At 37.9% G+C, this 21,167-nt stretch overlaps 6 protein-coding genes across 6 annotated transcripts; 4 read left to right on the plus strand and 2 right to left on the minus strand.

Moving 5' to 3' along the window:
• The first annotated feature begins 1,896 nt into the window (after positions 1 to 1,896).
• On the plus strand, positions 1,897 to 4,101 carry LOC104762831 (F-box protein SKIP2). Its single transcript, XM_010486222.3, has one exon. The coding sequence runs from the start codon at positions 2,219 to 2,221 to the stop codon at positions 3,836 to 3,838; it is 1,620 nt and encodes a 539-aa protein (XP_010484524.1). The 5' UTR covers positions 1,897 to 2,218; the 3' UTR covers positions 3,839 to 4,101.
• Positions 4,102 to 4,489: 388 nt separating this feature from the next.
• LOC104762833 (small RNA degrading nuclease 3) lies at positions 4,490 to 8,033 on the plus strand. The gene is made up of 13 exons (XM_010486224.3): positions 4,490 to 4,691; positions 4,804 to 4,986; positions 5,085 to 5,174; positions 5,288 to 5,356; positions 5,452 to 5,595; positions 5,706 to 5,892; positions 5,972 to 6,072; positions 6,187 to 6,318; positions 6,420 to 6,560; positions 6,651 to 6,752; positions 6,852 to 7,163; positions 7,255 to 7,356; positions 7,448 to 8,033. Exons 1-13 carry the CDS (start codon positions 4,659 to 4,661, stop codon positions 7,772 to 7,774), a joined length of 1,923 nt encoding a protein of 640 aa, XP_010484526.1. The 5' UTR covers positions 4,490 to 4,658; the 3' UTR covers positions 7,775 to 8,033.
• On the minus strand, positions 7,885 to 9,948 carry LOC104762832 (putative beta-1,4-xylosyltransferase IRX14H). The gene is made up of 3 exons (XM_010486223.3): positions 9,083 to 9,948; positions 8,386 to 8,955; positions 7,885 to 8,293 (listed from the first exon to the last, which is right to left on the minus strand). The coding sequence occupies exons 1-3, from the start codon at positions 9,802 to 9,804 to the stop codon at positions 8,044 to 8,046; spliced, it is 1,542 nt and encodes a 513-aa protein (XP_010484525.1). The 5' UTR covers positions 9,805 to 9,948; the 3' UTR covers positions 7,885 to 8,043.
• Positions 9,949 to 10,618: 670 nt separating this feature from the next.
• Positions 10,619 to 12,453, plus strand: LOC104762835 (uncharacterized). The gene is made up of 3 exons (XM_010486227.3): positions 10,619 to 11,110; positions 11,202 to 11,308; positions 11,574 to 12,453. The coding sequence occupies exons 1-3, from the start codon at positions 10,688 to 10,690 to the stop codon at positions 12,316 to 12,318; spliced, it is 1,275 nt and encodes a 424-aa protein (XP_010484529.1). The 5' UTR covers positions 10,619 to 10,687; the 3' UTR covers positions 12,319 to 12,453.
• On the minus strand, positions 12,402 to 13,926 carry LOC104762834 (protein IRX15-LIKE). The gene has a single exon (XM_010486226.3). The coding sequence runs from the start codon at positions 13,605 to 13,607 to the stop codon at positions 12,654 to 12,656; it is 954 nt and encodes a 317-aa protein (XP_010484528.1). The 5' UTR covers positions 13,608 to 13,926; the 3' UTR covers positions 12,402 to 12,653.
• Positions 13,927 to 16,256: 2,330 nt separating this feature from the next.
• On the plus strand, positions 16,257 to 19,379 carry LOC104762836 (putative inactive receptor kinase At5g67200). The gene is made up of 2 exons (XM_087498408.1): positions 16,257 to 17,916; positions 18,616 to 19,379. The coding sequence occupies exons 1-2, from the start codon at positions 16,461 to 16,463 to the stop codon at positions 19,179 to 19,181; spliced, it is 2,022 nt and encodes a 673-aa protein (XP_087354534.1). The 5' UTR covers positions 16,257 to 16,460; the 3' UTR covers positions 19,182 to 19,379.
• The last annotated feature ends 1,788 nt before the right edge of the window (positions 19,380 to 21,167 follow it).

Raw genomic sequence — 21,167 nt, forward strand, 5'->3', positions numbered from 1 at the left:
TTAGTTTCTATATGAAAGTCTATGAATTTCCTTGATCATTCACAAGATACTTACCTGACTTTATATAGCCTTAACAGTTACACAAGATCTGGGGAGTTTCCACAAGATCTGGGTAGTATACAAACAGGAATAACAGAGACCTAACGATATGTAGCAGAATCTATCTTATGTCTATCACTATAAAGAATTCACACTTAAATGTTTGTATGAAACTGACGAACTTTATCAATAAACGAAATTAGTGATTTATTTAAGTATCGATATCTCATTACTAATCATGTTTAAACCTGATTATTATTACTCCATGGTATTGCTAAAATAAACAACAAGGTAGTAAGGTTTTGGATGTTATTTGTGTCTGAAGGATGGTAAACGCGCGAGTATAGATGAGTAAAAAATCACGAGAGTGGTAGATGTGAGTGAAGCCATTTGGTAACAAGCGAGTCTGAATCTGAGAGAGATTACTACAAGGTTTAATAGCGACTTCACATTTCCACCTTTCACATCTTTATATTTTTTTTCCATCTGTCCCCACCTCTTCTATTCATTTCATTCTTTATCTTTATTCGAATTCAAACGATGCTCGCCGTAAAAATCAGTAACATTTTTGTAAATTGATAATGGCGTTTATATAACTGTAAAAAGAAAAAGTCACTATCATGGACGATGGGAGTCGGGAGGATATGGTCAAAGACAATATTATAGCAAGATAAACAAAAAATGCGAACGTACTCATTATTACATAATCCAACGTCATTAACACCAGCCTAAGTGTTAAGTACTCAATCATGATGATGTATGGAAGTTACAGTGATAAAGATGTGTCGGGGGACTAATTGGAAGACAAGAAAAATAACAAAACATGGATTATGAATTGATTATATGATCTGGAGTCAAACATGGAAAGAGTTGTACTGTGTTTGGTTTAAGCATTATCATTGTGTTTCTTCGGTTGGATAAAAAGGGACAACACCAGTTTAAATCTGGGCACATTCTATTTAATTTTTTTTTTTTTTTTTTATTAGTGTGGGTAATAATAGTGACGTAATATTAGCGCATAAATGTGCCGATATATTAAAGTAACACACAAAGTCACAAACTCTTGACTTTCGTCCACAATCATCGTTCAGAGTTCTCAGGATCCCTTGTTTTAAATTTTCTCTATACTGCTAACTCACAAATCATTCACTTGTTGTAATAATTATCACATATATTATTTTCTTTGATTCCTGTTATAGTTTGATTTAGTTTCTTTCACAAATTTATAATTGATCAAATATACGATTTGGCCCATCACACGTAAATATGGGCTTTTATAAATATTAGGATCCAAAATATCGTGCTACTATTGGGCTTATAACGAAAGCAAGCTGATAATTCAAATTGATAGACAAGGCTGTCCAATGACAGGTCAGGTATTTGTTTATGATTTTTTCTACTTTCGTTTCTCTAAAGTATAATGATGGGGGACAGGTGCATTGATATTTCATCAATAAAATAAAATATCGTCATCAAACAATCATTCAATAAACAAAACAAAAACATATATACAAAACCGCGCATATGCGCAGATTCTCTCATCGGTGTATATAAAATTTTATTTTATACCTGTCGTAACGTATTTGACAGTTTTATTATATTTACAAAATTTGAAATTTTCAATATTAGAAAACAAAATTACGCTAGAATTGGTATAGTATTGAATAGTCTCATTAGCATACCAGAAAGAAAAGAAAAAAAAAGTCTAATAGTAATAGGAGTGTCTTGAGAAGCTGAATGTTTGACCGTTGAACACGAGAGAGAAGAAAGTAATGAATGATGCGCCAGAAGAAGAGCGTGACGATAGGTTATATAATAATAAAAGCTAACCCACATAAAGTCGAAATCACGATTCAGCTCAACAACTTATTTTAGATCGAACGGTTGAAGATGAATTAAAATAAAGCGCGTGTGAGTGTGAGTTGGGTCAAGCGTGTCAACTACGATTATGACACGTGTTCCCTTATTTTGACGGGATGAGCCGTTACTGCTGCTGTGTGGTACTTTACTTATTTTACTTTTTATATTTTCCTCCCTTATCAAAAAAAAAACAAAAGACTCTCTCATCCTCAACCCAAATTATACCCAAAAAAAAAAAAAAAAAAAAATAAAAAATAAAAAAAAAGGGGAGGGGGAGGAAGATAGATAGGAGGAAACCAAAAAGGACTCTTGGGTGGTGATGGGCCAAGCGCCTTCGTCTACGGCGGAATCGAACGGACGTGATTTTGATTTGAGGTTATGGTCTCCTGTGATTGTTTCTTCAGGAGGAGGAGGAGGAGAATTGATGTCTTCTTTGGGAAATGTTGTTGCGGTTAGAGATCGGGATTTCACCGGAGATCTTCCCGATGAGTGTTTAGCTCATGTCTTTCAGTTTCTCGGAGCTGGAGATCGTAAGCGTTGCTCTCTCGTTTGTAAACGGTGGTTGTTCGTCGACGGTCAGTATCGTCATCGGTTATCTCTTGATGCCAAGGATGAGATCTTCTCTTTCCTCACCTCTATCTTCAATCGATTCGATTCGGTTACTAAGCTTGCTCTCCGATGCGATCGCAAGTCCGTTAGCTTGAGCGATGAAGCTCTCGCTATTATCTCTGTTCGTTGTTTGAATCTGACTCGTGTTAAGCTTCGCGGTTGTCGCGAAATCACGGATCTGGGAATGGAAGAGTTTGCTCGCAATTGTATAAATCTCAAGAAGCTCTCTGTTGGATCCTGCAATTTTGGAGCTAAGGGCGTCAACGCCATGCTTGAGCATTGTAAGCTTCTTGAGGAATTGTCGGTGAAACGACTCCGAGGAATCCATGAAGCTGCTGAGTTGATTCAGCTCCCGGCTGCTGGTTCGTCCTCTTCGCTCAGGTCCATTTGCTTGAAGGAGCTCGTTAATGGCCAGGTATTTGAACCTTTGGTTGCTAATACAAGAACGCTGAAAACACTTAAAATCATTCGTTGTTTGGGTGATTGGGATAAAGTTCTTCTTATGATTGGAGATGGTAAAAGTTCTTTGAGTGAGATTCACTTAGAGAGGCTCCAAGTGAGTGACATTGGGCTCTCTGCGATATCGAAATGCCCTAATGTGGAGACATTGCATATAGTGAAAACCCCAGAATGCTCAAACTATGGTCTGATTAATGTAGCTGAGAGATGTAAGCTGCTGAGGAAACTTCATATTGATGGTTGGAGGACTAATAGGATTGGTGATGAAGGTCTTATGTCTGTAGCTAAACACTGCTTAAACTTACAAGAACTTGTGCTGATTGGTGTTAATGCAACACATATGAGTTTGGCAGCCATTGCTTCGAACTGTGAGAAACTCGAACGATTAGCGCTATGCGGAAGTGGAACCATAGGCGATACAGAGATCGCTTGCATAGCTAAGAAATGTGGTGCATTGAGGAAATTCTGTATCAAAGGATGTCCTGTTTCGGATAGAGGGATCGAGGCGCTCGCTGTGGGCTGTCCTAATTTGGTGAAATTGAAGGTGAAGAAATGTAGAGTGGTGACCGGAGATATTGGAGATTGGCTGCGTGAGCAAAGAAGGACACTTGTGGTGAGTATGGATAGTGATGAAACAGAAGCGGCGGTGGTTGTGGACGGTGAGGTTGAAACCGTTGTTGTCGAGGAGCCGAGGGTGGCTCAAGCAGGTGGTGCTGTGGCGGAGATTGGTTCAGGTAATGTTGGCGGCAACAACGGAGGAAGTAGATTAGCAACGATTAGGTCAAAGTTAGGGTTTCTTGCTGGAAGAAACTTGGTAACTTGCACATTCAGAAGATGGTCTCATAATGATAATGCTAGTAGTTCTACGTGATCATCATTCATCAGCTATAACTATAAAAACGGTAATTGTCCAAAATTATTCCTCAAGTGAAACCTCTGTCTTGATTTGTAATCCCTCTTTCCTTTTCATTTTGTGTGCAAGAAGACTTTGTCGATTAGAAAAGTCATTCCAAGGATGAACACATTTATTGTATTTGACTATTATTGATTTGGTGTCCAGATTTATTTGTTTTCTCTGTTTGGAATCTGAATATTAGTCAATTGATGTGAATGAATTGTCATTTTCGACTTGTATTTATAACTTATTTGATAACAAAGGAATGATTGGTGAAGTTTTGCAGAGGTTTCTCTCTGAAGGAGCTATTTTGGTAACAGTGATTTTGAAGGCAAGCTAAAAATTAGGGCATACACTAGTTTAATCTCATTCAATCAAAACCACTAGGGCAGACACTATTTGGTTTCAAACGGTCTTAATTTCTACTAGTACAGTTTGATACTATATTACTATGTTGAAATATATATATATATATATATATATATATATATATTTATATGATTAATAATAAAAATTACTGCTATACACTAAAATATTTAATTTCATTAGATAAAGGTATTTTAAAGATTAAATATGAAATAAAGAAATTAATTCTAAACAAAGGAACATTGAATTGGACAAAACAGTAATTAAAAAGATAAGCTCCCGGAACTAAAATTATAATTTTTTTTTTTAAAAAGGGGAAAGAAACAGAATAAAGCCCTAAATCACAATTCACCGTCTTCCCCAACTCTTCTTTTTCCAACTCGCCGCCTCTGAAAACTCACAGCGCCACCGTCCCTCAAAACTTTTCGTAATGGAGCATAAACTAGCTACTGCCGAGAAAAAAGTAAGTCTCTTTCCTTATCGTAGTAGCACTGCTACCTACCTGTTTCTAAGCTAAAAATATATCCTTTCGCTTCGAATTTGGTAAATTAAAACTATCATGGGGATGAGTTTAGATGCTAGTAGACTTGGTGAAGCTAGTCCAGAGACGTGGTTTAGAAGGCGAAAATGGAGGATGGAAGGAGTTTTTGAATGTTTACGACAAGAAGTTCGGGTCGAGTTTGAGTGATCCTGCGAGACGTTCCAATGATGTTTTGGTTGCTTTTCTTATGTCCTTCAAAAAGAAAGAAGATATGCAGGTAACTTCACATACACACACATTTGTATGGCTTTTTCTTTGTTCTCTCAGTTCTCACTATGTTTGTGTATTTTGGTTGTTGTTTTTTTTTACTCTCAGCTAATAGCTAGGATCATGCAGTGTAGTGCTAATCGTGATCTAATTGAGAAATTCAAGGAAGAATCTCCGGCTAAAGAGACTCCTGAGCAGGTTGAGAATTCTTTTGAAGGATGTCTTACTTACTTACTTATAGGTTTTGTGTTTTGCAATGCAGTTGAGTTTTTAGTATTTGGTTTCATAACTCTATGTTGTTGGCAGTGCAGAGACTAGTTCGATTGACTATTGCGCATTACCAGTACCCTACAGCCTATTCCTTCCCTTCTCATTCCAAGGTTTGTGTTTCTATCCCATTCATTAGCTGCCTTCTCTTTCTCCTGCATTTGAGGTTACTAAAAAGAAAAATCATTTTTTTTGAATTGCAAAACAGGATTGGTTTGTAACTTCGCTTGGAAAGAAGAAGTCTAAAGTGGTGAAATCTACCAGAATGCTTGCTATTGATTGTGAGATGGTTACCTGTGAAGATGGGACCGACGCTGTAGTTAGAGTTGGTGCTGTGGACCGCGACTTAAAGGTTTGTAGCTAGCTTTAGAGCATTCAATCTTTTAGTTTTGTTTTGTCAAATACTATGTGATCGGGCATTGTAACCATTTTTTTTTTTAATCTGTGATGTTCATCAATTAGGTGGTTCTTGACAAATTTGTGAAACCGGAGAAACCAGTTCTTAACTATAAGACGGATATTACTGGAGTTACTGCTGAGGATCTTGAGAGAGCTACTCTATCTGTTACAGATATTCAAAAAAAATTGCGGAGGTTTCTTTCTGTGGGAACTATTTTGGTAGGGCATGGTTTGCATAATGATCTTGAAGGTAACCAGATCAGCTCTAAATTTTCTGTATATTATATTATCGAATTCGATTGTGTTTACCAGTTTACTTTGATGCCCAGTGTTGAGGATAGATCATGCGAGAGTAATAGATACTTCATTTGTATATGAGTTTGCCAATGCACCAATAGATAAGAGACCTTCTTTGAACAATCTATGCAAGGCAAGCATGCTAAGATTTTATTCTTTTCTGCTCATTGTGATTATCAAATCCTGAAAATGTAAAATGATTGATGATAAAGCTTTTTGTGTGTGTTTGTTTTCTTTTTTTCTCCAGTATGTTTTAGGTGAAGAACTGCGAATGGCTGGTGCTGCTCACAATTGTGTTCATGACGCAGCAGCTGCCATGAAACTTGTACTTGCTGTTGTAGAAAAAGGAGTAGAGACTACAATTCAACAAACTCCAGAAGTAGGGCAGATTTTTACAATTCATTCTAAGTTCCAAAAGAAATTATATTTATTATAATTTTATGAAACTCATTCAATTTTTTTTGTAAATTCCATCGTTAGATGTTGGAGGCTGAGAAGGCAAGACATGAGGCAAGACAAGAAGCTGGTAAGACACAGCTTCTCCTTCATAAAATCCCTCCCCATGTTTCATCTCAAGAGTTACAAGGAGTTCTTACAGGGGATTTCACAGTCGGTGTTAGGGTAATGTTATAAGTCCAAAAATTCTAATCTTTATACTCTAATTTTCTCTCCCACTGAGGATCATGTGTTTGTATTTTGTTTTTTGGGCAGCCACCACAAAAACTAGGAGGTTTCTATACTGCAGTCGTTGATTTTAGTAGTCCAGAAGAAGCAAATCAAGCATTTGAAAATGTTCAAGCAGACATAGGGAAGGTATTTAGGATCATCTCTGTGGTCATCTCAGGATCTGAAACTACTGTTAGAAAATCAATATATCAATATAACAAGTTTCTGTTGTCTTTTTTCTTTCAGGATAAAGGGGGTTTGCCACAAAAAGAGGTTGCGTTTCAGCTGAGTTCAGGATTAAAAGCTAAATTATTTGTTCGTAAAATGGTTCATGATGAAATATCTGCACCAAAGAGAGCTAGAACAGAGGAGGAGGAGAATAATGAGAGTTCTTCTAAGAGACAAAAGAGAGAAGATGAATCTGAGGAGATCAATGAAGCAGTTGTAAACCAAAGAGAGGATGATAAGAAAAAGCTCCTCCTTCATAAAATCCCTCTCAGTGTCCCGTCTGAAGAGTTACAAGGAGCTATTTCCGGAAATTTCACACTTGAAACCATGGTAATATAACAATACTGAACATCTTAATCTCTATACTCATCTTTTTTCCTCTCTGACGAAGATCATGTTTTTGTGATTTGTTTTTGAGCAGCCAGCAAGAAGGAAAGGAAAATATTATAATGCAGTTGTTAGTTTTAAGAGTGCAGAAGAAGCAAATGAAGCATTTGAAAACGTTAGAGGAGACGCAGTTAAGGTATTTAGAATCATCTCTCTGATCATTTTCAGGATCTGAAACTATCGCAAGCAAATCAATATAATAAATTTCTGTTGTCTATCTTTTTCAGGATCAAGGGGGTTTGGCACAAAAAATGGTTGCGTTTAAGCTGAGTTCAGGATCAGGAACTTGTTTATATGTTCGTAAAATGGTTCAAGATGAATCTGAGGAGGCCAAAGAGGAAAATGTAAACCATTGTAAGGATCATTTAAAGGAAATTGAAGCACTGAAGGAAAAGCTCAAAGCTAAGGACTTCGCCAACAGCTCTGAAGGTCAGTCAAAGGAAATTGAAGAACTAAAGCTGAAACTCAAAGCCAAGGAACATCAGATCATAGCTCAGGATAAGATTATAGCTAACCTCAAAGCGAAACTGGAGAAGAAACAGTCAAAGAGTTGATCATGATTCAACAAAGTTCGGGAGTTCACTGCACCTGTTTTTTGATTTTGAGTATTAAATTTTGGCTAATTTTAAGGTTAAACAGAATTCTGAAACTATTGTATGCCAAGTTTTGTTTTAGAGCTAAGGATCGATTTGATGAACTCGAAACATCCCACATGATTTCGTATTGTATAAGATGAAACCAATACACACCGAACAATATTACGATATTTACGGTGAAAAAGAATATGAAATGAAATTTGGATGATTTATAACAGCTTCTTGCCTCATTGATTTGTATCTTTCACGTCTTCCTTAACTAGTGTTGCTGATACGTTGACACCATCGAAAGTTTTCGGTTCTTGTTTCCCCTTGGAGCTCTTGCTCTTTGATCCTCTTGCCTTCGTGGGATGTCTTTCTGAGTCTGATTGACTGTTTTTCGCTTCTTTGATCGCCACTAGGAGCTCTGAGGAAGAGTCTGGCCACGGTGTTCGCTTTGATGGCACTGTGATTTCTAAAGGCGAGTTTATGATCCAGCTGCACACACAAGTAGAAGATTGCAAGTTTACGATGGGGTAATTGTGATGAGACATTTGCTCAGAATGAGAGTGTAAAAGTAAAAAAGATACCCAGGTGGGAATTTGCTATCAGCTCGAGCTTCAACACGAAGCCACCAAAGCAAGACACGGCGGCCACAGCTTCCAAGCGGCTCCACCATGGAAGGATCTTTGACCAAAGACAATGGACTATCAATCTCCTCACCATTATCATCCAACAAATGGTCTTTCACCCATGCTGGTTTATCATCTACAGATTCCTTCCATAACAACCTAGAGTTGAACACAAACCCTGACCATTCCATCTTACGAGGCATCACAGCCGCTTTTTCATCAACATAAACTGCAGTCTTCTTGGCATAAGGTTGAGTGTTGAAAACGTGCCAGCCCACTAATTTCTCAGAGGAATCACAACTAGGACCTTGGATTGGCATCAAAGGTTTCTCTTTATTATTATGCTTCCCTTGTTGATTCTTCAAGAGTGATGATAACTCATAAGCGTTACCAGAGTGAGCAAGTATACCAACAGATAGAGCACCAACCCATTTCACAGTTTGAATCTCATCAAACAGCTCCATACTATGCATATTGCTATCATCAGCAAACATAACTATCCCATCTAACTTCTTCTCTCTCACGATTCTGCTCTTCCAAATCAAATCAATCAGCACACAAAACAATCTCAAGTCAGTAACAAATCAATCAAATCAAATCAAATCAATCAAATAACACACCAAACAAATAAAAATGTGAATCTAAGATTTCACACCTCAAGGCGTGAAGTCTCATTTTGGTCTCCAATTTGTGACGATCTTCCCAAGTATTAGGCATTTTCTGGTCAAATCCTAAGTGAATCGTCTTCAATCCTGATTTTGCGATAAACGAAGCAGTCTCGTTGGTGACTCCACCAGCTTCGACAACGATCCAGACCAAATCGTAAGGAACGAGCATGAGCGAGTGCATAACTCCGGTCAAATGAAGCGCCTGAAAAGTCCGTACATAAGTCGGCGTCACCACAATCACAGTCTTAGGGATCCTCACACCGTATAGCGATTTCTGCTCTTTCTGTACTCTCGAAAGCAGCTGATGCGCTCTCAAGACCTCAATCGGATTCGGGTGAGGCCATGGACGGATCCGGATCCCGTGTCTTCCAACCACCACTCGAGAGTTCTTCTTCGCCGTGCTGTTATTATTAGTTGCTGTTTCCAGAGGTTTCAGGCGGAGAAGCTGGCTCACACCGCCGTTTCCGACGGAGAGAAAAGGCGTGGTGTATAGATTGCTGACGGAAGTCGAGAATAGGAAGAAGAGCACTAAGTGGCTGAATCGGAACCCTAGAATCAAACTGATAAAGCAGCAGAGACCATGAATGACGAGCCAAAACACAGAAGACGGAGATTTGCCGTCGAATGTGGTATCCAACGACGGCGGTGATTTGAAACTGCTTCCTCGACGGTTCCAGTAGCTCAATCGAAACATAGAGAGCTTCATCATCGTCTTCCTTCTTCTCTGTGAACAGTTAGAGAGCGAACGGAAAATAAAAAGAGGGAAAAATAATAAAAATGTCTGTTAAGATTAATTAATTACGTTTCAATTAAGGTTTTAATTAATCATTAATTATTGTTACCACACCACCCTTCTGCTGGTACAACGGCCTTTTTTTAAGTGAAAGAAATCGAAAAGAAAAAGCAACTTTAGCTACACGTGGCGAAATGTTACTGAGGCTTGAGTGATGATGATTAAGGAGGAGATTTGGGTTAAATCACGTGTATAACTCATAGAGACGTGACGTTAACTAATGATTGGTGCTGGATTATGTAAGCAGTCAACGCAAGGATAACCTAATAGTCGTACGATTTGGGTTACCCGGTTTCACTTTATTTCTAAGCAAAGGCTTGTTTTTAAGCACACAACTTAATTAGATTTAGAGCTATTATTAGTTTCCGAAATTAAATTACTATTTATCCTTTCCTGGAACAGCTTATATGAAATGTAGTGTAAGGTAAACTTCAAATCTAAATTATAAGACGATATTAGTTACAATTCCATCCCATTGTTAAATTTTTAATGTTGTTTACATTTTTTTTCTGTTATGTATATATAACTCACACGATTATTGAAATTTTTCTAATCTAGGCTATAAGCCTATAACACGATTATACGATTTTATTTTCATTAAATTTTACTATTCGTACGCACGTTATGGATCAAATTCAAATGCATATATAAGCCCATCAATTAACTTGAATATATGAAGCCCATCAAGGCCCAAACACTGTGATAAGGAAAACAGATAAAAACATTTTTTGCCAAAAACTTCAACCCCTAATTTTTAGGACATGGCGGCGGCGATGAGTTCGTCTTCCGTCGTCAGCTCATGAAACTAAATCTCTCGAATCTCAGATTTATGCGGACTCCAAGAAAATCTCTCATCTCCCAGACGAGAACAATGACACAATACCCGGATCCAGTTCCTGATCCGTCTCAGGTAGTAGACGACCTCATCTGCTCGGAGCAGCGTGATGTGCAGATTCGGGAAACGGTCGAGGCAGCGCCTGCAAGCTTGGGATCTCCAAGTCGGGTCTTAAGCATTGACACTAGGGGCGAGCAAGCTTGGGCACACTGGAAGAAACTGGGCAGACCCAAGTACATCGTTGCTCCAATGGTGGATAACTCTGAGCTTCCGTTTCGATTGCTCTGCCAAAAATACGGAGCTCAGGCTGCTTATACTCCGATGTTGCATTCTAGGATTTTCACCGAGACTGAGAAGTATCGAAATCAGGAATTCACCACTTGCAAGGTTAGATTAACTGAAAACCAATTCATTTGATTTTTTTTGCCTTTTTTTCTTATGGGGTTTAGGGTTTTGATTGGATTTTGAAAAATTGTAGGAGGACAGGCCATTGTTTGTGCAGTTCTGTGCTAATGATCCTGATACATTATTGGAAGCTGCAAAGAGAGTCGAACCTTACTGCGATTATGTTGATATCAATTTAGGGTAAGTTACAGTTCTCTCTTTTCACATCTTATCGCTTCATTGTTTTAAGATTGTTAACTCTGATAACTGACTAAGATAGAGGATTCAGTGGTTCCAACTTTCTTGGAACGTTAGGGTTCAATGAGCTTCAGTAATTAGAATCATGGGCTAATGATACCCGTTGTAGATCTTAGTTTGGATTCAGTGATTTGTGTATCGAAAGAGCACAGTGACACATAGTACTTTAGATATTGAGTAAGAATGTTTTGGGGAATATTGGTTTCAGGTGTCCTCAACGTATAGCGAGGCGAGGAAACTATGGTGCATTCTTGATGGATAATCTTCCTTTGGTGAAATCACTTGTTGAAAAGTTAGCTCAGAATCTTAATGTTCCTGTCTCCTGTAAAATCCGGATTTTCCCAAACCTTCAAGATACACTCAAATACGCCAAGATGCTAGAAGATGCTGGTTGCTCGCTGCTAGCTGTTCACGGCAGAACAAGGGATGAGAAGGACGGGAAAAAGTTCAGAGCTGATTGGAGTGCCATCAAGGAAGTGAGAAACGCTTTGAGGATCCCTGTTCTAGCGAATGGGAATGTAAGATGCATCGAAGATGTTGATAACTGCATTGAAGAGACGGGTGTTGAAGGTGTTCTTTCCGCTGAGACTCTTCTTGAGAACCCGGCGGTCTTTGCTGGGTTTAGAACAGCTGAATGGGCAGCGGATAATGAAAAAGAGGGTTTCGTCGATGGAGGATTAGATCAGGGAGATTTAGTTGTCGAGTATTTAAAGTTATGCGAGAAGCATCCTGTTCCGTGGAGGATGATTCGATCTCACGTTCATAAGATGTTGGGAGAATGGTTTAGGGTTCATCCACAGGTTAGAGAACAGCTTAACGCTCAAAACATTTTGACGTTTGAGTTTCTATACGGTCTCGTAGATAAGCTAAAAGAGCTTGGAGGACGAGTTCCACTCTACAAGAAGAAGCAAATAGATACTCCGAATCTACAAGAGTCTCCACAAAGCGTTTAGATAGACTTTATGGCGTCCCTTGAATTTATACGTTCTTGATTCATTGGGTTTTATGTTGTATTTGTATCACCACCAATCATCACTTATAAACAGTCTAAACTTTTATTAATATCTTATGAAGTAACACTTTCACTATTTTGTTTCCATTGATCTGATTGAATATTTCACATAATATAGTTCAAAGATTTGAAAATGCAGAGAGAAAAAGATTTAAAAGGTAGAAAAAAAAAGTATTTATTTTACACAAACTCCTCCGCGATTGACGGTGTCAATGACCACACCGTCTGTCTGTTGATTTGACTCTCTTCGCCACAAGATTTTAGCGCACATTTTACTCAAGCAGATGGAGAAGAAACAGAGCGTTTCTTACGACCACGACAGAACCGCGTGCTGTTTTTGTCCATCCTCTCCAACACGTAGTGCGCAAGCATATCATTAGATTCCACAAGATTCTCCCGGCAAAGAAACTCATCGCCGCAAAGCCTCTCAACATCTCTGTAAAAATCATGGACGAACACATGCGTCTTCGGGTTCCCTCCTTTTTTACTCCGAGCAAGAACCGCCGCCGTGAATATCGACGACATCCTTCCCGGTACATCACCACCGTCGCCACGTGGTCCATCGACCAAGATCACATCCCAGTCAACATCGTAGACATGATTCGGCAGATCATTGAGTCCTAGTTTACAGTCGGAGAAGAGAAGGTTCTGAACCGGACGACACTCGTTCCTCGCCGCTTCTTTAACCGCCGACACAAGCTCACGCGCCTCACGTGCTTTCGTCGTGTACTGAACATCGAAGACATCGATCTCCGGGTGGATTTCTTCGAAGTAAGCTGCGTAGTAACGATTCTCTTCGATGAAAACTGTACGACCGTTGTGGTTTAGAGATTTCCAGAGAAGGGTTTCGTGTGTTAGGCCGAAGACTAGGAGATTACACGGCGGAGAGCAGCGGCGGAGGACGTCGGAGATCGATTTCATCTCTCCGTAAGACATGTGGAAGCTGTCGTTGGATCTTGAAGCGTAGTGAAGCATTGCATTGATGGCAGTTGTTGGCAACTGAGAGATCGGGGACACGGAGGAGACGACGGGGTCGACGGCGGAGGAGACGGTGGCGGAGTTGTTTTTAGAAGGGATGATAGAGTCGGTAGTGTAGAGAAGAGTTAGGAGGAAAGCTATGGTGAAGAAAGAGACGAAAGCGAGAAGCCATAGACGATTTGTGCTTGTTTGTTTTTGAATATATGGATGAACAAGTATGAGCTTCGTGTTTGTGTTCCCTCCACTTTTCATCTTCTTCTTTTCCTCTGTTTTTCTTCTTCTCTCTGTTTTGGTCAGAGGAAGAAGGCAGAGGAGATTGACTCTGTTTTAAAAGCGTGCAAGTGTTTTGGTTTAGTGAACTATTAAAAAAAAAGGTCTGAAGCGTTATCAGAGAATGACGACAAACGTCACAATTGTGGTAGAAAATAGTATAATGTATAGTTTTTTTTTGTATTCTAGAAGATTAAACCTATTCCCTTTCCCTTTGAAAATGTGTTGTTTTGGCCTTTTGGGTTGGGGGATTTCTTGAAGGTGACATTTCTCTAATACAATTAAGAAAATAACATTTATCTTATATTACCTAATTAGTAGAAGTGTCCGGTAAAATTGAAGATAGTGAAAGTAAGACTAGTTCAAAACGGATCCTTAATGCAGTTGTAAACTTTGTAAGAATCAAAATGCACTGCTGTTGACTTGTCTTTCTACGGGGTAGACTATTCATAAAACTACAAAGGACGAGTTGGACTACGGTTTGTGGTTTGTTGGGAAAAATACAAATTTGGAGAAACAAGTCTCATAATGAAACAAAAACAAAAAATGTTTTTATTTAATTTTTTTATTTTGTATTGGTTATAAGTTAAATAGATTAATGAGAAAATGTAAACAAATGGAGGAGGGGAGGTGGTTGTACCGTACATGCATGGAGCTGGTGAAATGAAGAAGAGAGAAGAGGAGGTGTCGGCGTTTTGGTTACTGCAAAGTGACACCATAACTAATAACTGGCCACAAGTCTTTGTCCCTTCTTCCTCTTCTTTGGTTTATTTCTTACGAAATTCTAATATTTTAAAAACTATTCATTGAATATTAGTATCATATAGTAGCATTAGAAATTGGTTTCTAACAACTAACATATTTATTTATTCTTCGATCTTTGAAAAAAAACAAAAAAAATGTTAACAGCTAGGAAAACTGAAAAAAAGAAGAAAGATGTCATATGAATCTAGTCGGTTGTCCACATTGAGTATCAGATGTGCAAGTAGATTGTGGCCTTGCCCATCGAATTTGTATGGAAATTTGTAGGATCATTCTTGGAGCCAGTATAAATTAAAAGCTAACCAAAAAGATTTACGCTATAAGATTCATCTAAACTAAATTACAAGTGTTGTCATAGCTCTCTGTAACAGTAAGTTTTATATATATAAAAATTAAGTAAAAAAAAAAAATTACTGAAAAAAAAAAATCACCTAATATAAAGTGATGATATCAACCTAAACAGTTATTATGGTTAAAAAGGTAAACCAAGATTCACTTAATGTACTTTTTACTTATTACACCCAAGAATTTATAGATTTTCAGAAACTTTATTTTGAGGTAGATTTCATCTCTAATTTTGAAAAGAAACAAAAGATTAAAATTTCAGGTTGGACTTTGCCTTTGTCACATAAGGGATTATCCCTTACTAAAATCCACCTGATATGGCCCATATTACAAGATCATATTTTAGTTTTGGGCTTTAGTGTAGCCCATACATATTCCAGAAAAAAGTCTACAGATACAGTTTATGTATATGTCTGTTGCGGAGGATTAGTTAACAGTTAATACCATTTTATAAAAGTATCTAAAGAATGATGGGCGCTTCTTTTTAGATCTTATTTACAAATGATGAAGTCAAATTCACTTTGGTTTCCGTATAGCCACCACCATAACCTTTAACAGTGAATAGTTTAAGGTAATCTTAAAAGTTTAGCCTCAAGTATACTATAAGGAAATGTCGCAAATGGAGAGTGGAGATGCTGTTTACATGTCACTAAAAGCAGCACGCTTTGCTTATATTTTGAACCTTTTATAAAGAAAGTTCAACCAAAAACAAAAAAAGTGATCATTAACAAACGAATAAATAACATAGAAGGATGGGAACAAAGAGATTCTGTTATTTTATTTTAATTGGATTTGATTGGACCCAAAGTCGTACAACTCTGTAGAAACTCTCCACACTTTGTCACAATGTCAGTACCTATTATATTTCCACCCATAATTTCATTAACTATATACCCTTACTATATATGCTTTTGATTTGTCTTCAGAAATTTTGTAAAGATGAAATTAAGGAAGACAAACAAAAAAAAAAGGTTGTCAAAAAAGAGAGAGGACCACAATGGTTACTTGGCTACGAGTCTAGTCTTTTACTACTGACCAATCACCAATGAGCGGTTATAGCCCACTCACGGACTCGCTCAAGCCCTCACTAACGGCTCCGAACGCTTATTCTCAAGCGCTTCACTCCGCGCGTGACCCTCAGTCCCAATGCGATTCTCTCTTCTTGGAAAACATTAATTTTGACCGCATCGGGTAAACAAAACTCTTTTTGAAGAAGAAATGCATGATTCTGTTAATTTTCAACATCCCAGTAACTTTTCTGGATTTTTGTTGATTCCCCAAACCAAACAAAACTTTTCTTGACCTTTTTTATATATGGGTTTTACAATTTATACAAAGATAATAAATGCATTTTGAAAATTTTTGGATCGTTTGGTGTCATTTTCTTCTTCTACCTTACACATATAACGTTCGTTAGGTATAATTTGCACCCAAAGTTATTACTACTAGCTAAGTAGTACCCCTAGTATAAAATAGTAAATAATACGATCCTTTGTAACAACACTCTACTCTAAATATTTAATCGCCACAAGCACGTGATCCACTTCACAGTCCCAACATCTCTCCTCGTCTCTCACCGGACATACAGCTGCTTCCCATATTTTTTTATTTTATCTTTTTTTTTTTTTTTTTTTTTTTTTTTAATTAGAAAGAACAAAAAGATACAATTCATATGGATTTGAATTGGGTCTAGTGTGACTTTGTAAAGAAAAAGTAAACAAAAAAAAAATGACACTCAACTTTTTTTTCTTCTTCTTCATCCTTCTCCTCCGTGTATCCGCCGGAGCGGAGCCAAATTACTACAACTCATTACTTCCTTCCGATGCCGTTGCTTTACTCTCTTTCAAATCCACAGCCGATCTCGACAACAAGCTTTTGTATTCCCTCACTGAGCGTTACGACTACTGCCAATGGCGCGGTGTCAAATGCGCCCAAGGACGCGTCGTTCGTCTTGTTCTCTCCGGCGTTGGTCTCCGTGGCTACTTCTCTTCCTCTACTCTCAGCCGTCTTGACCAGCTCCGAGTTCTTAGTCTCGAGAACAACTCGCTCTTTGGTCCGGTTCCTGATCTTTCGCCTCTCGTTAACCTTAAATCTCTCTTCCTTAGCCGGAATCAGTTCTCCGGTGCTTTTCCTCCGTCGATCCTCTCTCTCCACCGGTTGATGATTCTCTCTCTCTCTCGTAACAACTTCTCCGGTTTGATTCCTTCTGGAATCAACGCTCTTGACCGGTTAACTTCACTGAATCTCGAGTTTAACCGGTTTAACGGAACTCTCCCGTCGATGAATCAGTCGTTTCTCACGTCGTTTAACGTTTCCGGTAACAACCTCACCGGAGTTATTCCCGTCACACCGACTCTGTCTCGATTCGATGCGTCGTCGTTTAGGTCTAACCCTGGACTCTGCGGCGAGATCATCAACAGAGCTTGCGCTTCACGCTCGCCGTTCTTTGGATCGAGTACGAACAAAACGACGTCGTCTGAAGCTCCGTTAGGTCAAAGCGCACAGGCGCAGAACGGTGGCGCGGTGGTTATGTCTCCGGTGGTTACGAAGAAGAAAGGTAAAGAGAGTGGCTTAGTTCTTGGCTTCACCGCTGGTCTCGCTTCCCTTATTGTACTCGGTCTCTGCCTCGTCGTGTTCTCTCTTGTGATAAAGAAACGCAACGACGATGGAGTCTACGAGCCAAATCCTAAAGGAGACACGTCTTCCTCACAGCAACAACATCAATCGCAAATCCAAACTCCAAGAACAACAAGAACAGTTCCGGTTACGAACTCGGATTCTGCATCTCAGAAGCGAGAGAAAGAGGTTCAGTTACAAGCAACGGAGCAGCTACAAAGCCGGATACCAAACAGTGGGAGTCTTGTCTTCTGTGGTGAATCGAGGAGTCAAGGGATGTATACATTGGAGCAGCTAATGAGAGCTTCGGCTGAGCTTTTGGGGAGAGGATCAGTTGGGATAACGTACAAGGCGGTTCTTGATAATCAGCTTATTGTGACGGTGAAGAGACTAGACGCGACTAAAACGGCTGTGACGAGTGAAGAAGCGTTTGAGAATCATATGGAGATTGTTGGTGGACTCAGACACTTGAATCTTGTTCCCATTAGAGCTTACTTTCAATCTAATGGAGAGAGGCTCATCATCTACGATTATCATCCCAATGGTAGCTTATTCAATCTCATTCACGGTAATTATCTCATCTTCTTTAATCTCAAAAGTTGCAATTTTGTTTTTTTTTTTGTGAAGGGTTTTAGTTTATCTAACTCACTGAGTTACATCCGAGTTTATGATCTTGTTTAATTTAATTGCGTTGGTCTTAATTATGACGTGACTAACCGTTTTGGGGTCATAGAGTCGGACTACTAATGACCCACTCTTTGTTTATTTATAAGCTTTAAACCCTAGAAATTATGAAAGCATGAGTCTTTTTGTGTGTGGAGGGTTTTGTGCACATAGTAGTAGTGAACTTGTTGACATTGAAGATGACCACACAGGCCACAGCGACAATCTCGGGTTTTATTTTACTATGAAAGTTTTGTTCTTTTGCTCTTTTTTGAATATTTCCGTTCAATTACTTAGTCGTAGTGGGAAGAAGACAGACTTTGGTGGAACTCTGTGCTGTTTTTTCTCCACGTGAAATCTCGTCTTTTGCAATGGCTTTGTCTACTAGACCTTTGTGTTAGTGCTTAAATGCCCGAAAAATAAAAGTAAACCATTTATGTAAATACTCTTATTACTGAAATTGTAAACATTTTCCAAGAATGGGAAGATTGCATCTTAAGAATGTTTGTTTCTTAATCTGGTAATGCTTTGATTTGCTGCTTCTCTTGGTCCCATAGATATTGTACCAAATAAAAGACACTTCTAACTAATCTCCAAAATCCAGGTTCAAGATCGTCAAGAGCAAAGCCATTACATTGGACGTCATGTTTAAAGATTGCAGAAGATGTAGCTCAAGGCTTATACTACATCCACCAAACCTCATCAGCATTAGTCCATGGAAACTTAAAATCCACAAACATTCTCCTAGGACAAGACTTTGAAGCCTGTTTAACAGATTACTGCCTCAGTGTCTTAACAGATTCTTCTTCTGCTTCACCTGATGATCCTGACTCATCCTCCTACAAAGCCCCTGAGATCAGGAAATCATCACGTAGACCGACTTCCAAATGTGATGTTTATTCGTTCGGTGTATTGATCTTTGAGCTTTTGACTGGTAAGAACGCGTCGAGGCATCCGTTTATGGCGCCTCACGATATGCTTGATTGGGTGAGAGCAATGAGAGATGAAGAAGAAGGAACAGAGGATAATAGGCTTGGGATGATGACTGAAACAGCTTGTCTTTGTCGCGTGACATCACCAGAGCAAAGACCAACGATGAGACAAGTGATTAAGATGATTCAAGAGATCAAGGAGAGTGTTATGGCTGAAGAGAACGATCCGTTCCGGTGAATCAAAGACTCTCTGTAGGTTTCCTCCGAACAATTTTCCAAGCGGGTATTTTCAAAAAAAAATTCCAAGCGGAGGGGGGTTAAGTTAGAGAAAGAGAATATAGGGTGCGTAAATGTAATTTTCTTAGGATGTGGGGTCGGAATTGTAAGACCGTTGGAATTTAGAGGACGAAAGTCAAAGAAGTTTCCTTTTTTCTTATCCGTGGATGGTATCAACCGTTGAAAAAATTGGGTATTTTTACCACAAATAATTGTGGATTCTATTGACGCTCCACCTCTGTCAGAATGATCCACAATGAGAGAAGTCAATAACTACAGTACAAATGTTAACATTGACATGTATTTTTGAAATTAATATGATTTTTTGTGCTATATTTAGTATTCTACTCTTTCATACAAAAATGGTTTATATTGTATTTTAAATGTATATCTCTTATCAAAATGCAACGGGATTTTAATTTTGACATTCAACGTTTACAATTGTAATCGACAAACAAATAGTTGTTATAGAAATTAGAATCACCAATTAGTTTGCTCAATTGTAAGAGTTTTAAAAAATGGTTGTAGAATCACCAATAATTTTTTTGATGTCCATAACTATGTCAGATGCAAATTTGGATTGGAACAAAGCGTTTATACAATTCAGCCCAAAACTAATTCAAGAACAAAAGCCCATATCTAAGTTATAGCCATCTTACGATGCCAAGTTTGATATCAGCGGCCCATCAATCTTTCCGTCGGACGACATATATATTATAAGTCTACCAGATAAGATATATTGTACCAAGATTTTGTGTATGCATGTGGTCCTTTAAAAGAATACACAAAGATCTAGTTATTTTCTTAATCATAACTTCGAATGTAGGATGGATTGATACAACAATACACTGTTGACTTGATTTCTTATCCTATTTATATAAATTTAGAATTCCGGATAACGATTTAGGAAGATTTGTTTTTATCGAATCCGATTTTGGGAGTTTAATGAATTTTCGCCGGTTCGTTTATCTAAAAGCATATACTTAGTTTTACGAATTTGTTCGTGTGAAGCTGAATATTTTTCTTTTTTCTTATTAAGATCTGCTGCAACTAAACTATTGTATCGGTTGGTGTGTTATATTGATTTAAATCAAAGATCATCTATGATAATTTACGAAAGGGTGTTATATATATATATAACCCGTATGGCCGTATTGGACTGATTCTGTTGAATTCATTTATGTTTATACAACAACAATAATATAAACACAAAAACGATCTATAAAGAAACTGGCAAACCCCATAATTTTGAAAATAAACATTGTAAACAAAGTGGTCCAGTTTCTATAAAATGTAATGATATTTTGCTTTTCCGGGGTAATTGGCACCATGTTCACGTGCCAACTGGGTCACAGCTAAAAGTTACATTATTAAAATCTCATATTTCCCTACTAAAGTTATTTTTTTTTCTAATTATTCTTCTTGTAATATTATTAAGATTTTTAAAATTTAAACCAAAGTCGTGGGAACAATCCAAATATCACTCAACTCCTACCCCACATATTTTATATGATAATTTCGATATAATGTTTTTTTTTCTTCTAATTCTTTTGCGTGTAACGATTCCCAAATGATCGTAGAATTCTTGTGAAAGGAACATAAATTGCTAATTAAATTTGTTAGTATATAAATTATTCTTTGTGTGCTCCTAACAAGAAAAATACTTGTAAAATATAATCGGAATAACTTATAGATATATAAACAGACGTGTGTATATATATATATGATGATTAAGGACCACCTAACAAATTTGTGAATACAAAAAAAATAATCGCTTTAGAAAGAAGAAAAAAAGGTCCATTTAGAAAATTATGACCTATGGAGGTATATTAGTAGTAGATGGGTTCACATCAGAGGCATATTATTGAAATCGTGAAGAAACAAGTCAAGAGAGCAGCAAACATCATAAAATATGGTCCAACTTATTAGTATACTATAAAGATTTATA

This window comes from Camelina sativa, chromosome 18 (assembly GCF_030686135.1).
Source record: "Camelina sativa cultivar CO46 ecotype springtype chromosome 18, ASM3068613v1".
In the NCBI taxonomy this organism is placed as follows: domain Eukaryota; kingdom Viridiplantae; phylum Streptophyta; class Magnoliopsida; order Brassicales; family Brassicaceae; genus Camelina; species Camelina sativa.

Excerpts from the sequence above, each read along its gene's own strand:
- LOC104762836 (XM_087498408.1), top strand. The coding sequence starts at position 16,461 with ATGACACTCAACTTTTTTTTCTTCTTCTTCATCCTTCTCCTCCGTGTA. Across the intron at positions 17,917-18,615 it reads CTTATTCAATCTCATTCACG|GTTCAAGATCGTCAAGAGCA; the intron begins GTAATTATCTCA and ends TCCAAAATCCAG.
- LOC104762832 (XM_010486223.3), bottom strand. The coding sequence starts at position 9,804 with ATGATGAAGCTCTCTATGTTTCGATTGAGCTACTGGAACCGTCGAGGA. Across the intron at positions 8,956-9,082 it reads ATGAGACTTCACGCCTTGAG|AATCGTGAGAGAGAAGAAGT; the intron begins GTGTGAAATCTT and ends TTGGAAGAGCAG. Across the intron at positions 8,294-8,385 it reads GATAGCAAATTCCCACCTGG|CTGGATCATAAACTCGCCTT; the intron begins GTATCTTTTTTA and ends TTGTGTGTGCAG.
- LOC104762831 (XM_010486222.3), top strand. The coding sequence starts at position 2,219 with ATGGGCCAAGCGCCTTCGTCTACGGCGGAATCGAACGGACGTGATTTT.
- LOC104762835 (XM_010486227.3), top strand. The coding sequence starts at position 10,688 with ATGAAACTAAATCTCTCGAATCTCAGATTTATGCGGACTCCAAGAAAA. Across the intron at positions 11,111-11,201 it reads AGGAATTCACCACTTGCAAG|GAGGACAGGCCATTGTTTGT; the intron begins GTTAGATTAACT and ends GAAAAATTGTAG. Across the intron at positions 11,309-11,573 it reads TATGTTGATATCAATTTAGG|GTGTCCTCAACGTATAGCGA; the intron begins GTAAGTTACAGT and ends TATTGGTTTCAG.
- LOC104762834 (XM_010486226.3), bottom strand. The coding sequence starts at position 13,607 with ATGAAAAGTGGAGGGAACACAAACACGAAGCTCATACTTGTTCATCCA.
- LOC104762833 (XM_010486224.3), top strand. The coding sequence starts at position 4,659 with ATGGAGCATAAACTAGCTACTGCCGAGAAAAAA. Across the intron at positions 5,893-5,971 it reads TTTGCATAATGATCTTGAAG|TGTTGAGGATAGATCATGCG; the intron begins GTAACCAGATCA and ends TTTGATGCCCAG. Across the intron at positions 6,561-6,650 it reads ATTTCACAGTCGGTGTTAGG|CCACCACAAAAACTAGGAGG; the intron begins GTAATGTTATAA and ends TTTTTTGGGCAG.